Source organism: Rissa tridactyla, chromosome 8, assembly GCF_028500815.1.
Source record: "Rissa tridactyla isolate bRisTri1 chromosome 8, bRisTri1.patW.cur.20221130, whole genome shotgun sequence".
Taxonomy (NCBI): domain Eukaryota; kingdom Metazoa; phylum Chordata; class Aves; order Charadriiformes; family Laridae; genus Rissa; species Rissa tridactyla.
The window spans coordinates 23,773,119-23,785,376 of NC_071473.1; the positions used below are offsets into that span (position 1 = coordinate 23,773,119).

The 12,258-nt window shown below is 53.8% G+C and overlaps 1 protein-coding gene across 1 annotated transcript in view; it reads left to right on the forward strand.

Moving 5' to 3' along the window:
* The first annotated feature begins 5,703 nt into the window (after positions 1 to 5,703).
* The window catches only part of PRRX1 (paired related homeobox 1), a 43,453-nt gene continuing 36,898 nt past the window's right edge, over positions 5,704 to 12,258 (forward strand). Inside the window, exon 1 of the mRNA XM_054213258.1 lies at positions 5,704 to 5,958. Coding sequence (XP_054069233.1) covers positions 5,718 to 5,958 — 241 coding nt within the window. The 5' untranslated portion in view covers positions 5,704 to 5,717. The remainder of the gene's footprint in view (positions 5,959 to 12,258) is intronic.

Consider the following 12,258-nt stretch of genomic DNA (forward strand, 5'->3'; position numbering starts at 1 on the left):
TTTACTGTGAGGGTGGTGAGGCACTGGAACAAGTTGCCCAGAGAGGTAGTGGAGGCCCCATCCCTGGAGACATTCAAGGCCAGGCTGGATGAGGCTCTGAGCAACCTGATCTAGTTGAAGATGTCGCTGCTCACTGCAGGGGGGTTGGACTAGATGCCCTTTAGAGGTCCCTTCCAACCCAACACATTCTATGGTTCTATGGAAGAAGTGGGGGTCTATCTGGGAGGTGGAGGTCTATCTGGGAGCACTCCCTCTCCAAAGCAGCTGCCGCTATGAGCCTAGGAGAGGAGTAAGCATTGTTTGTGCCCTCCTGTCCTCTGAATCACCTATATGAACTGTTTGCACCCTGCCGAGGTCCTCAGGAGAGCAGTGCTGGAGGGCACCCAGCATGTCTTAGAATAGCTGAGCAGTAATAAATTGTGTGTGCATTTTGGTCAGGCTTCCTAAAGGCCCAAGCTGCGCAATGGTACTGGCCACAGCTCCTCCTTCTCCCTGCTGCCCTCCTGCAATAGTGTTTTTCAACTGCTAGGATGAAACAAATTTGACAGATCGAAAAAGGGCTCTGAGACATTACATGCTGACAAGTTTCATGAAATTAAGGTAGAGAAGAGATATCCGAACTACTTCCCCTCACTGAGCAAAATGCTTCATCAAAATGCCATGATGTTACTAGACAGCTGAGAATCCACATCTGTGTCTCACAGCTTCCACAGGTTCTTCTGCCTGATGTTTTTTTGTTGTTTTATTTTTATTTTTTTTAATTCAGGTAGAAGGGAAGATATTTAGGGCACCTGAAACAAGTGTGTAGTCTATGCTGGGCAAGTGGCGGTCAGTGCAGAAGATCTGACCGTGAGAGCAGAGCAGGCGAAGGCTCGGCTTACTCTTGTCGTACTCAGTGCTTGGTGCCTTCCTGCATCCCACAAGTGCCAACTACAAGGAGGGTGAGCTGCCCTGGGGATGTTCCAGCCGCTCATCTGCCCTGAGTATTTCTTGTTGGCTGCAAGACCCTTGGGAAGGTTGTCAGCTCCTCTTCGTTGTACCTGGAAACTGTCATCAAGCCTGCAGCCGTATGTGCTAGGAAGCTCCCTGTCTGAACCGACGAGAAGGCGAGGGGAAGGTTTCTGAGGGATTATAGCATACTTCGGTAGCTCATATATTGGAGCGGGGAACCACAGGAACTTCCAAGTGCAGGATTTCATGGGAAATTGCAGGAATTGGGGCAAATACTTAAGTTGGAGTTTTTCTTCATTGACGCTGCAGATTGAGCTTGTGATTTTCTATGAGAAAAGAAAGCAGAAGCAAATGTGCTGATCACCTGCAGAGGCACAGATCTTTGGTTTTCCCCTTCTTGATATGCAACTGGGGGGGCGGGAGGAGGAAGAATGGGAGAGTTTGTGGTTTCTGCCTCACCTTCTCTGAGCATCAGATGTGGTCACAGTGTAGGAGATAGATAGGTTTTGAGGCAGGGCTGCAGCTGATGAGTCTCATTGATGTCCTTCAAAATGATAACCACTTTTGGGAGCAGGAAGGGATGAGTCTCATTGATGTCCTTCAAAATGATAACCACTTTTGGGAGGAGTAAGCTGTGGGTGCTTTACCTGCCAGATTTCTGTCTGTTTTAGGACCTTTGGGCTTTCTCCTTTCCCTGCCTGGCAGCAGAGGCTCAGAGGTCCCCGCCTTGCTGTGAGTGTGAGCAGGAGGCAATCATTCCCTGGACAGCTTGGGAAGGTGGAGGAATGGGGCTGTGAGCAGCTGCCAGGCAGGCGCACGTTGGAGAGGAAAGGTGGGATGGGAGGATGGATGAGAGCTATCTGTTCGGCTTGACACCAGGCTAGTGGTGAGGTGCGAAATAGATGTCTAACGAACTACTTGAAGGCCTGTGGGATGTTGAAATGGTACGTGCATTTGCTGTCATGGGCCATCTGTAACCTGGGAGACTTTTCCAGGATCAGGGTCATGAGAACTGGGGTATCCTATCACCTCCGCTTGGGGTTTGATGCTGAGGACAAGCTGCCTTTGCATCAGTTTCCCCATCTGAAATGGGGGGAAGTGCGTTGGGATCTTTGGGTTACAGTAGGCCGTAGTGTGGCTCATACCTGTCCTATGGCTATTGAACCTGCAGAAACTCCTGGAGACCCTAGAGCGAGGGTGGGGACGGGCTCTTGGATGCTCGCACAGGAAGAAAATGATGCATCTGAGATGGGTGGCAAATGCCGTATCCTCTTCTGCCTGCACTGCTGGTGGCTGGAGGGGGAGAAGATGAACACTAGAAGGCAACACCCTTGAGCATTCAGGTAAGGTGATAATATCTGCCTGTACTCTAACATGAAGTTTTCTAAAATTTTGAATCACATTAAAGGAAACAGCTAATGAAGGGATGTTTCATGCTTGTCCTGTAAAGATGGTCCTGCTTCTGTTTTAGTGTCAGGCTGAGATCTGCAGCTATGTAGGGCCCTGGGACCCTTGGCTGGCTCACCCAGGAGCTCAGAGACCATGTCCTTCATCCCCTCCCTCTCCTCATCTTTCCGATTCTTCTCTTTGTCTTTTGCTCATGACCTTTGTGGGACACTTTGTTCTCCATCACTTATTTTTCATGTGACTTATTTCCTGCATGACAAGGTCCTTTCATCCATCCCACCCATTCCCTCAAGCTCAGCTGATCCCCAGTACAATAGGACACCCTGCTACAAAGAGTACATTCCACTGCTTTCTCCTGGTGGGATTTTTACCCTGGCACTACCTCAGGGTAAAGGTAGGGTTACCTTCCTTAGGCTTCCCATAGGCAAACCATGCTCTCCATGGAGCAGAGTATCATGGATGCTGCACTAATTCTGCCCTCTGGCACATGCAGAACAGGCCAGCATTGTTTTGAAAGACTAGCTTGGTCCTAAAGGCACTACAGATGATCTAGGGAGAGAGTCAGTTGACTATCCGAGGTGGCAGCACGGTCACCATCCCTTTCAGAGCCCAGGAGGTTCCTACCACACTCATTTCCACACTGCAGGTGCGCCTTAGCCTAGGTCCTGCCTAGTCGTAGCAGGTTGAAAGATGAGCTACAGCCCTGTGGTGTTTTGTGCAGTCTTGGAGGCCTCCCACTGTTCCCAGCCTTCTTTCTTTTGAGACAGACAGGGCTGGAAGACTTTCCCTTGGGTTCAGCTTGTCCCTCAGCAGAGTTCTGCCACCCAGTCATAGGAATCCAGTTGTGTTGCAGGAGGGGAAAGGAGGTGTTTAAGCCACTTCCAGAATGTGAAGCTGGCACCCCATGTTGCTTTTCAGCCTGCGTGTGCCGTATGTATGGGGAGCATCCGTGGCTCGCTTCAGTGTGAAGCCACAGTAGCCGGTCTTGGAGCTGGGCCCCTTTGTTGCCTTGTGGGTGAGACTCTGCTTCTGTAGCGGATGCACACGTGTTGGTGTGGTCACCCACAGCACCGACATGCTTTCACCCACCATCTTTCCAGGGCATCTGCTGGTATTGGGCTGCATTCCCAAACTCCGAGGCAGGGAGGGAGAGTTGTCTGAAGGATGCCCTTAGACATGGGGAGATCTAAGGAGGAATACTTCTTACCAGGGATGTCAGTGAGGATAACGGTGAAGGTGGCACAGAGAGCTCTTGCTCTCTGTGGTTTTGCACTGTCACCCCCATGGCAGAGGTTGCCTGGGGCTAAGAGCAGTGGAAAGGGCTGTTTATGGCTAGGACTCCATGACACCCACTCAGAAAAGCCAGGTCAGTTGCAACATCCATTTGAAGGGGAACAGGGAAAAAGAGGGTAAAAAAACCCAGCTCACCGAGAAAGAAGGCAGACAAATATCTGGGAAAGGCAGAGAAAAAGGGTGTTTCGTGTGCTGGGCAGCCCACGGGGGTGTGTACGGATAACCATTCTTCAGAGCATGGAAATGCGTACGCCCACCCGCCCTGCTGTGCCTAAACCTGGAGACCCTGAGGTCTGGGGTACAAGATGCCAGCATTCAAAAGCCAGACAGATACAGCCTCGCACACCCGTGTAAAGACACAGCTCCTTCCCCATCGAACACGTGGGCAAGTGCCGCAGGACATCACGCACAAATGCTCCCTCACGTGCAGAAAAAGGGCCACACCAGCGTGCAGTAAGGCACACGCTGCTGTGTACATGCATCGACGCACACATGGAGTTTCGGGTGGATATGCACCCACGTGCAACCTCGCCCCAGTGCTTTTTCTGCCCTTTCCAGCCTGTGCCCACCAGCTTTGCTCGCCCCCAAGCTGGGGACAGCAGAGCCCCATGGCCCTGCCATGCTCATTTGGGTCTTTGAGACTGCAAAGGGTAAAGCGGGACCGGGGGCAGGGGGGGAGCCTGAAAGCAAACTAATGATGAAAATGTCTCCTCCATGCCTGTGCCTTAATTAAATGCATGGAGAGGCTCGGGGAAGCACATCTGTTTTCAATCTGGAGCCCTTTGATGGCATCAAATGTTCTTTCCCCAGATCAGGGGGGATGGAAATTCTGGGCTGGCTGTGGCAGCTCGGAGCCCAGGCTCCAGCCACGGGGACGCGGCGGCCTTTCCTGGCCGGCAAGACCCTTGCTGTCCCTTGCTGCCAGCCCTGCTGCCCTCGGGGCCCTCCTGCAGCCAGTGAGGGTCCAGGGGTACCTCCCTGCACCTCTGCCTTGGCCATGGGTGCCAGCCGGGCCAGGCCAAACTGCTGGGACCTCTTTGCTCACTGGCCTGAGGAGCTCTGAGTGAGTCCTCCTTCTTCTGTCTTTTTCTCTTTGCTGTTTCTCTTTTTGGCTTTTTTTTTTCCTTTCTCTTCTGCTCTTTTGCTCTCCTTTTGGTCTGTCTTCTCTTTCTTAGTTCCCTGTTGCACTTTATCTTCCTCTTTCACTATTTTTCTTCTTCCTTTCCTCTCTCCTTTTCACACTTTCTTTTCCATTTCTCTTTGTCCCCTTTTCTATCTGCATTTCTCATTTTCACTATTTCTCCATTTCACCGTATTTCTCTCCTCCTGCTCCTCTCCTCTGCCCCGGGAGCCCTCCCCAGGGCCGTGCCCATCCTCCTCTCCAGGAGCACCCCCGGGGTGACAACGCCGGGGGGGGACAAGCCACACCCGGCCTTTGCGCCCCTCTCCCCACCACGCCCCCCCCCCCCCCCAAACCGTGGGGCTCCCCCAGCCGCCCCCCCCTCCCCCCAGCCAGGAGCTAATGAGCTCGGCGGGGCCGTCGCTGCCCACCCCCGTCCCGGGGGGGTGCCGTGCCGGTGCCACGTCCCGGCGGGGCCCCGCGGGCCGCCCTCCCCCGGGTGCCCGGCTGCGGCCGGAGCGGCGCGGAGCCGCCCCCGCCGTTTGAAGTGCGGGGCGGAGGGGAGGGGAGGGCAGCGCAGGGGCGGAGGGAGGGGAGCCGCCGGCAGCGGAGGCGGAGGGACGGGGCGCACCCGCCCCGGCGGCCCCACAGCCACCCTGCGCCTCCCGGCCGGCGGCAGCTCCCCGCGCCCCGGCGCCCCGAGCCGGCCGCGCCGCCTCGCCTCTCCCCTCCGGCATGTTTTAAACCCGGCCCTGCCCGCTCCCCTTCGGGCTTCCCCTCCCGCCGCCGTCGGGTCCCGTCCCGTTCCCCCGTCTTCGGTCCTCGCGCATCTTCCCCCCCCCCCCGCCACCACCTCCCTCGAAGGGCCGGCGGCTGGGGGGGAGCGGGGGCGGTGGGCGCCCCCGGGGGCGGGGGGGGCGAGGGCAGAAAAGCCCCGCTCGACACCATGGCGTCCAGCTATGCCCACGCCATGGAGAGGCAGGCCCTGCTGCCCGCCCGCCTCGACGGCCCCGCCGGCCTGGACAATTTACAAGCCAAGAAGAACTTCTCCGTGAGTCACCTGCTGGACCTGGAGGAGGCGGGCGACATGGTGGCCGCCCAGGCGGACGAGGGCGGCGGAGAGCCCGGCCGGAGCTTGTTGGAGTCCCCCGGGCTGACCAGCGGCAGCGACACCCCGCAGCAGGACAGTAAGTGGCGGGGACACCCCACTTCCATCCCTCCCCGGGGGCGAGGGGCCGCTGCGGCCCTTCCAACGTGCGGAGCGGCCGGGGGAGCCGGTGCCGGCCCCGAGGGGGCTCCCGCGGGGAAGCGGCCGGACGAGCCGCCGGCCGGTCCTCGGGCCGGCTCGTCCGGCTCCCCGAGACGGTCGTGTCCGCGTCCCCCCTGGCCTCGGCGGGGCCGGCACCCGGCAGCGTGCGAAAACGCTTGTTTTCCCCCAACGGCGTCCCGGGAACGGGGGAGCGGCGAGCTGCCCTTTGCCGCCGTGCCGCGCTCGTCGGGTCCCGCTCCGCGCCGCTCCGTCTCCCTTCGGGGGACCCGGAGGAAAACAGCTCTGGGAGCCGGGGCGGGCAGGATCGGGCCGGAGGGCTGAGCCCCCTTTTCCCATCGCCTGCCGGGGGGCTGAGCACGGAGTTTGGCTGGATGGGGCGAGGCGCGGCAGGCGGCTGAGCCTCCATTCGTCCGTCCGCCCGTCCATCCATCCACCCACCCACCCGTCGGATCTGGGACCGGCACCGTAGTTTGCAGGACGCCGGGAAGCTGCTCGTGGGTCTGGATGGGGAACGGACGATTGTCCGACGACCTGCCCGGAGCATCGCGGCTCGCAAACGGCCCGAGGGTGCGTGCGTCGCCGCAAAGTGGCGCCGCCGGTCCCCTCCTTCCTGACCCCCGGTTCTCCCGGTGCGGGGGTGATCCAGGCCCGGCGGGCAGGGCAGGGCGCAGAGCTGCCCCTGAGCTGCCCGTTCTAGCGGGTCCTCGTTTGGGAAGGCAAATAGCCGTGAAACAACAGCCCGGCGGCTGGAGGGCAGCGGGGACGGGCGCCGGCTTGCGCGGCATTTTCCAAGCGCCGCTTGTTATTTTCCAAGGGGAGCGCTGGCAGAAAGGGCGAGTCGCGGCGGAGCGGGGTGAGGGGGGTGTGCAACCCCCACCCAGGGCCAGCAACCCACCCCCCCCCGCCTCTCCCCTTGCCCTCCCTCTGCTTCCAGTTTAAAAAAAAAAAAAAAATAGAGAAAATCCCCGGCCGCAGGAACTGACCGCGATTCTCGCTGTGGGTAAGGGCCGGCTGCGGCCGCCCCCGCCGTGCCTCCCGTGGGGCGGGCAGGGGCCGCGGATGCGGGCAGGGGCTCGCTTCCCAGCGTGCCCCCCATCCCGGGCTGGGGGGCTGCCCTGCGGCTGCCGTAAGGCCAAAAAAAAAAAAAAAAAAACCAAGCCAAACCCGAAAAGCGAGCGAAAATCGCGATTGCAATTACATTGCGATTTTCGTTCGCTTTTAATTTGTTTTGGTTTTGTTTTTTTTTTTCCCACCGGGAGCCGCCTCCGACCCTCTTTTCCCGCGGGTCCGACGTGGCTTTCTCCGGATCCCGACGAAAAATCGGGCTGGGGAAGCGGGGAGCCTTCCAAAAAGCAGTCGCTCCTTGCACCACCGCCCGTGGGATCCCCGGCAAGCCATTTTCTCCGGGGGGGACGTGCGTGTGTGGGGGGGGAAACATCATTCCCAGTCGGGTTTATTGCGGGATGCGGTCGGGAAGGGAGCGAGGGATGCGCGGCTGCCGGAGCGGCTCCCTGCCCTCCCGGGGACCCGGATCCGGGAGCGGCTGGTGGACCGAACGCCGCTTAAAAAAAGTTTTCCCTTCCCAGGACCCGCGAAAATGATGCAATTTCTGGCCCCAAAGGCATATATTTTAGCGGGGAAGGCAGTGATTGCTGCTCGCCCCTGTGCCACAATACTGTGGCCGGCCAGTCCTCAAGATACTAACCAACAAATTACAGAGACAACTCTTTTTTTCCTTCTGTTTCACCCCCTGGTTTCGTTTATATTTTATATTTGGACCTGATTTACTCCTGACGCAGCCCCTTGCTCTCTGAGGCTAGCTCCATCAGCCTGGAAAAGAGGGGCTGTGTTTTCTCCGTACCCACCCTGCTCTCAGAGCATAAAACGGACCAAAAAACCTCAGTCCGAGGGTGTGTTTCCCAGCCAGCATTGCCAAGCAGGGACCAAACTACAGCTTCAAATAATTTAGAAGTTCTCTGAATGCTGTAAAAGTTTTAATGCCGTTGCGGTGAATTAGAAAGTTTTAAAAGTATTCTAAAGTAAGCAAAAAAAAAAAATAAATACCGGGGATAAATTCTCCCTGGTTTATTGGGCAGAGCTGTCATCTGGGCTTTCTGGCTCTTTCACTGGTGTGTTTAGCAGATCCCATGAGCCTCCGTGCCTCAGTTTCCCCATCTATTGCCTGTGTTTTGTGAAGTGTTTTCCAATCCGTGCAGGAAAAGGACTGTGCTGGAGCTAGGCAGTGCAATAGAGGTATGAGCTTTTCTGGGTGAAAAATGAGAGCTGGTTCAGTGGAAAAGCTAACACAGGGCTCGGTTATTCTCCGTGTTACTGAAGGCGAGAAGGTAAAAGCCGTTTGGAGAAATTGTGGAATGTTTCAAGAATACCAAAAATGTTCTTCCAACCTGAAGGAGAGTCAGCTAATCTGTCACTGATTTCTGTCCCAAACTGAAGTGAAAAGCCAAATTATCGGCGCTGTTTTTGTAATCCAAAATCGAGGGGAAAAGTTTGGCACAGAAATGACAAAAGGTTTCATTTAGAACATTTGAGGTTGAAGGCACTATTTCACCACTAGTTCGTTTGAAAGAGGTTCAGGGGGAAATGTTTACCACTGGTTCATTTGAAGGAGGTCCAGGGGAAAATGTTTCTCTTATTAAAAAAGAAAAAACAACATCCTCGGGAGTAGCTGTGATTGTAATATTTACAGGGAGAACTGTCAGCGTATTAAGGAGCTGATTTTCCAGTGGTGCTGTGAAGCTGTCACTCTCACTGACTTTAGTTCAGCTTGTAGCTCTGAAAGCCGTACCCTAAAAGCTGATAGAATTCCCAGCAAAGCTCCCTGCCTCTGCCGCTTTGCCAGGAAGACTTTGCAACCTGAGTTCCTCTTCATTGCAAAACCACCTGTTAAGATACAACCAGCTCTTGCTTCAGTAGCAGGGCTTTCCCTGACTCCGGCTAAAACTGGGATGAAAATGCGGGTCCCAGCTCAACAGAGGGGACCCCCTGACCTTCCCAGCACTCAGCTCCTCTCTGGGGTAGCAGAAACCTGGCCGGTGGCATATGGGTTCCCAGAGCTCCTGCCTGTGAGCAGGGTTAATTCTCCAAATCCAGAGCTGGTAAGCTATTAGCTTTTTTCTTTTTTTTTTTTTTTTCCCCTCCCCCCCCCGCTTAAGATGGCATTTTTGACCTCTGCTTTTTTCCGGTGTGTTTGTTTGAGTCTCGCTGTTGATGGCTCATAAAATGACACGGAGAAAGTATGAGCAGCAGAAGAAAAATTGTTATGCCTGGGTTTCTTTTGTGAGGAATGAACAAACCCTGCTTTGGTCCAGTACGTGCACGAGTTCTGCGTATTGAGTTATTATTGGCCTTTAATTTCTCTTCAGTATAAAGGCGATGGCAGTCGGGGGGCTGCGCTTCTCTCCCAGGCTCGCAGATATCCTCGGGGCTGGTTTGCGATTAAAGCTGGGGCGAAGGCTGCCTGCGGCTCCCCACGACTCCCTTCTGCCCTGGTGGGCATCGCGACCCCTCGGCACTGCTGCTCCTTCCCAAGGATGCAGGAACGCTGCCGGGGCGGGCGGGAAGAGGTGAGTTTCTGTGCTCAGGCTGGGGTCAAGCAGAGCATCCGTGCTGGCTTCATCCCCCTCTTCTCAGGCAGCGGGGTCGAGAGCAGGAGGGAAGGGCTGTCTCGGCTTCTCGTTTGGTGACGGATGAGATTGCCACGGGATTTTGTAGAGATCAGAAATAGAAACGATTTCAGGGAGGACTGAGGATGGCTCTTCACTGCAGCGGTGTGCGGAGGCAGCGTCCGGCTCGGGAGTCTGAGAGACTAGGAGGATGGGCTGGGGCAGAGATCGCTCCATTGCTCCTGGGCTTTACCCTCTGGCTCTCTCCTTACTGGCAGTCTGAGGCAGGATCCTGAGCTGAAGGACCTTTGGTCCGCTCCCGTAGGGCTGTTCTTTATGCTTTATGCCTCTTTATAATCAGAACGAGTGAGGCCGCTGCAGGAGTAAAAAGGGGTGTGTAAATATTGAATTGTTTCTCTTTTTTTTCGCTGATCCTGAGGTTTTCTGCAGCGTTGTGCCTCCCCACCCATCACAAAAAAGAAACGTATGCCCCCTTAAAAACAGGTGGAAAAGCTCGGCCACTGCTTTGAAATGTGAAAAGTGATTCTGGGCTGCTGAGTCCACTTAGAGGGTGAAAGTGAGAGGAAGCTCCAGGGTTTTCTTTGCAAACCTTTGCTTTATCTTGAAGTAGGAAGTGGCTCTTTTGTTAGTAAAACACAGCCCTCATTCCCAGAAGATGCTGAGACTGAAGACCCGGGGATGTACAAAGAATAGAAAGGTGGGGGAAAAAATGCAGGGTAAATTGATTAAATCTAGCAGCTATTTTCTTCCTCTCCTGTCCTGCACAGCTGATGGACAAAGGGAGAGTCTGCAGGAAGCAGCTGATGTCCACAGGTTGCACAAGGGTGAGCAGTGCCTTAACCCCGCGGGCAGCGGCGAGCATCCTTACAGGGTGCTGCCCAGAAAGGCTTTCCAGAACCGATCCTCCTCTTCCAGCAGCCCATGTGGAAAAACTGAGGATCGGATCAACGTTATTTTTAGGGCACTTGTCGTTTATGTTATCTGTGTGAAAAATACAACAGCTTGCTTTTTCTTGGGGGAGTAATCTTTACCCGTGCCGGTTGGACTGCGCGTGTCCTAGAAGCTTCTTGCGGAAAGAGCGAACAGTGTTCACTTGAGTAAAGGTTGAATAACAGCTAACTAACACAAAGCAGTTGTTAGAAGTTAGCTGACCTTCTTTCCGTTTATGTTCCTTGGGCGTATCTATTTAATTTCACTCTCAGGCTGGCTGGCGCATGGTTATTGCGGCAACTATCTCGCGGTGTGGGATATTTTTCTTACGTCCCCGAACCCGACAATTTGAAGCGTGAAATACATTTTGTGTTTTTCACATACGTTTCTAGAGCTTCTGGACGCCAGCAAGAGATGGGAATGTGGCTCTGTCAGAAACCTGGAGTCTTTAAAAAAAAAAAAAAAAAAAAAAGGACTCCCCCAAAGCAAACAAAAATGGACAACGTACTATTATTGACAAGGAAAAAAGAGCCACGTGAATTTGAAGGAGGGAGCTGACTCAGTTTGCAAGTTCTGGACATGCTGCCCCCCTTTTGACGGCCGAAACTAGACTTTTATTTGTTTGTGAATTTCACTTTTTTTGATCATAATCGGTTTTGCTTCCTGGTTCTCATGGGCTCATAATTTGCTGACGGTATTTGTGTTTTCAATCCATCCCCACAAAGCTTCCAAGTTTTTAATTTGAAAAAGATTTTGCTGAAAGTTTTTACTGGGGTTTCTTTTTCCCCCTCCCTTAATGTAATGAAAACATTTCCATGAAAATTAGATTTTGAAATCTCTCGTAAAACTTAAAGGTTTGGTCTAAACTGCTAGAACGCTTTTAATGAACATCAGCTTTCTGTCATCTGCACCGAGTTTCCACTACTAGCCAGTCTATTTTCCGTCTTTTTGATGATGTATAAAGCCGTGATCGCATGGGAAAATATTATCTCAGGGTTAATTTGTGCAATCCTTACTCACACCATTGCGTGCAATTCAATGGACTGCTTATATGTATGCCAGTTGATGAGTATTAGCATTTACAGACTTGACGGGCAGCCTTGAATCATGCAGAAAAACCCTTTTTTTTCGGGCCGGTGGAATATTTCTGCGCTGGCATGAAACAGTTTTTGCTGCCTGCATCCAGGGGCACCATCCGTTTGCCTTTCGGCAGAGGTGCAACATGCATCCAAATATGTGACATTAGGAAGCAGAGCAAGAGCTTGGACACAGTAATAAATAAGCAGGAGGGGCTTTGAGCATTTGACAAGGCAGACACAGAATTACAAGGTCATAATTCCTTTGAGGGTATATATATATATATTTTTTTTTTTCTTTTTTTCTTTTTTCCCCTGGTTAACTGAGTTTGCTCCTGTGGTTTTTGACATCATCAGAATGGTTTGATGGGATTATAGGTGTTTATTCCTGGTTGGGAGTTGTTTATGATACATTTAATCGTTTTTGAAACCCGTATTAAGCAGCCCTGAGGGAGCTGTGCTCCTGCTGGGCCTCCGTTGCATAATGAAGTACATCACGAGTATTTACCAAGTGTCACAATATTCCAGACTTGGGCCTCCGTTTCTGGGGAGGATGAATCACTGCCT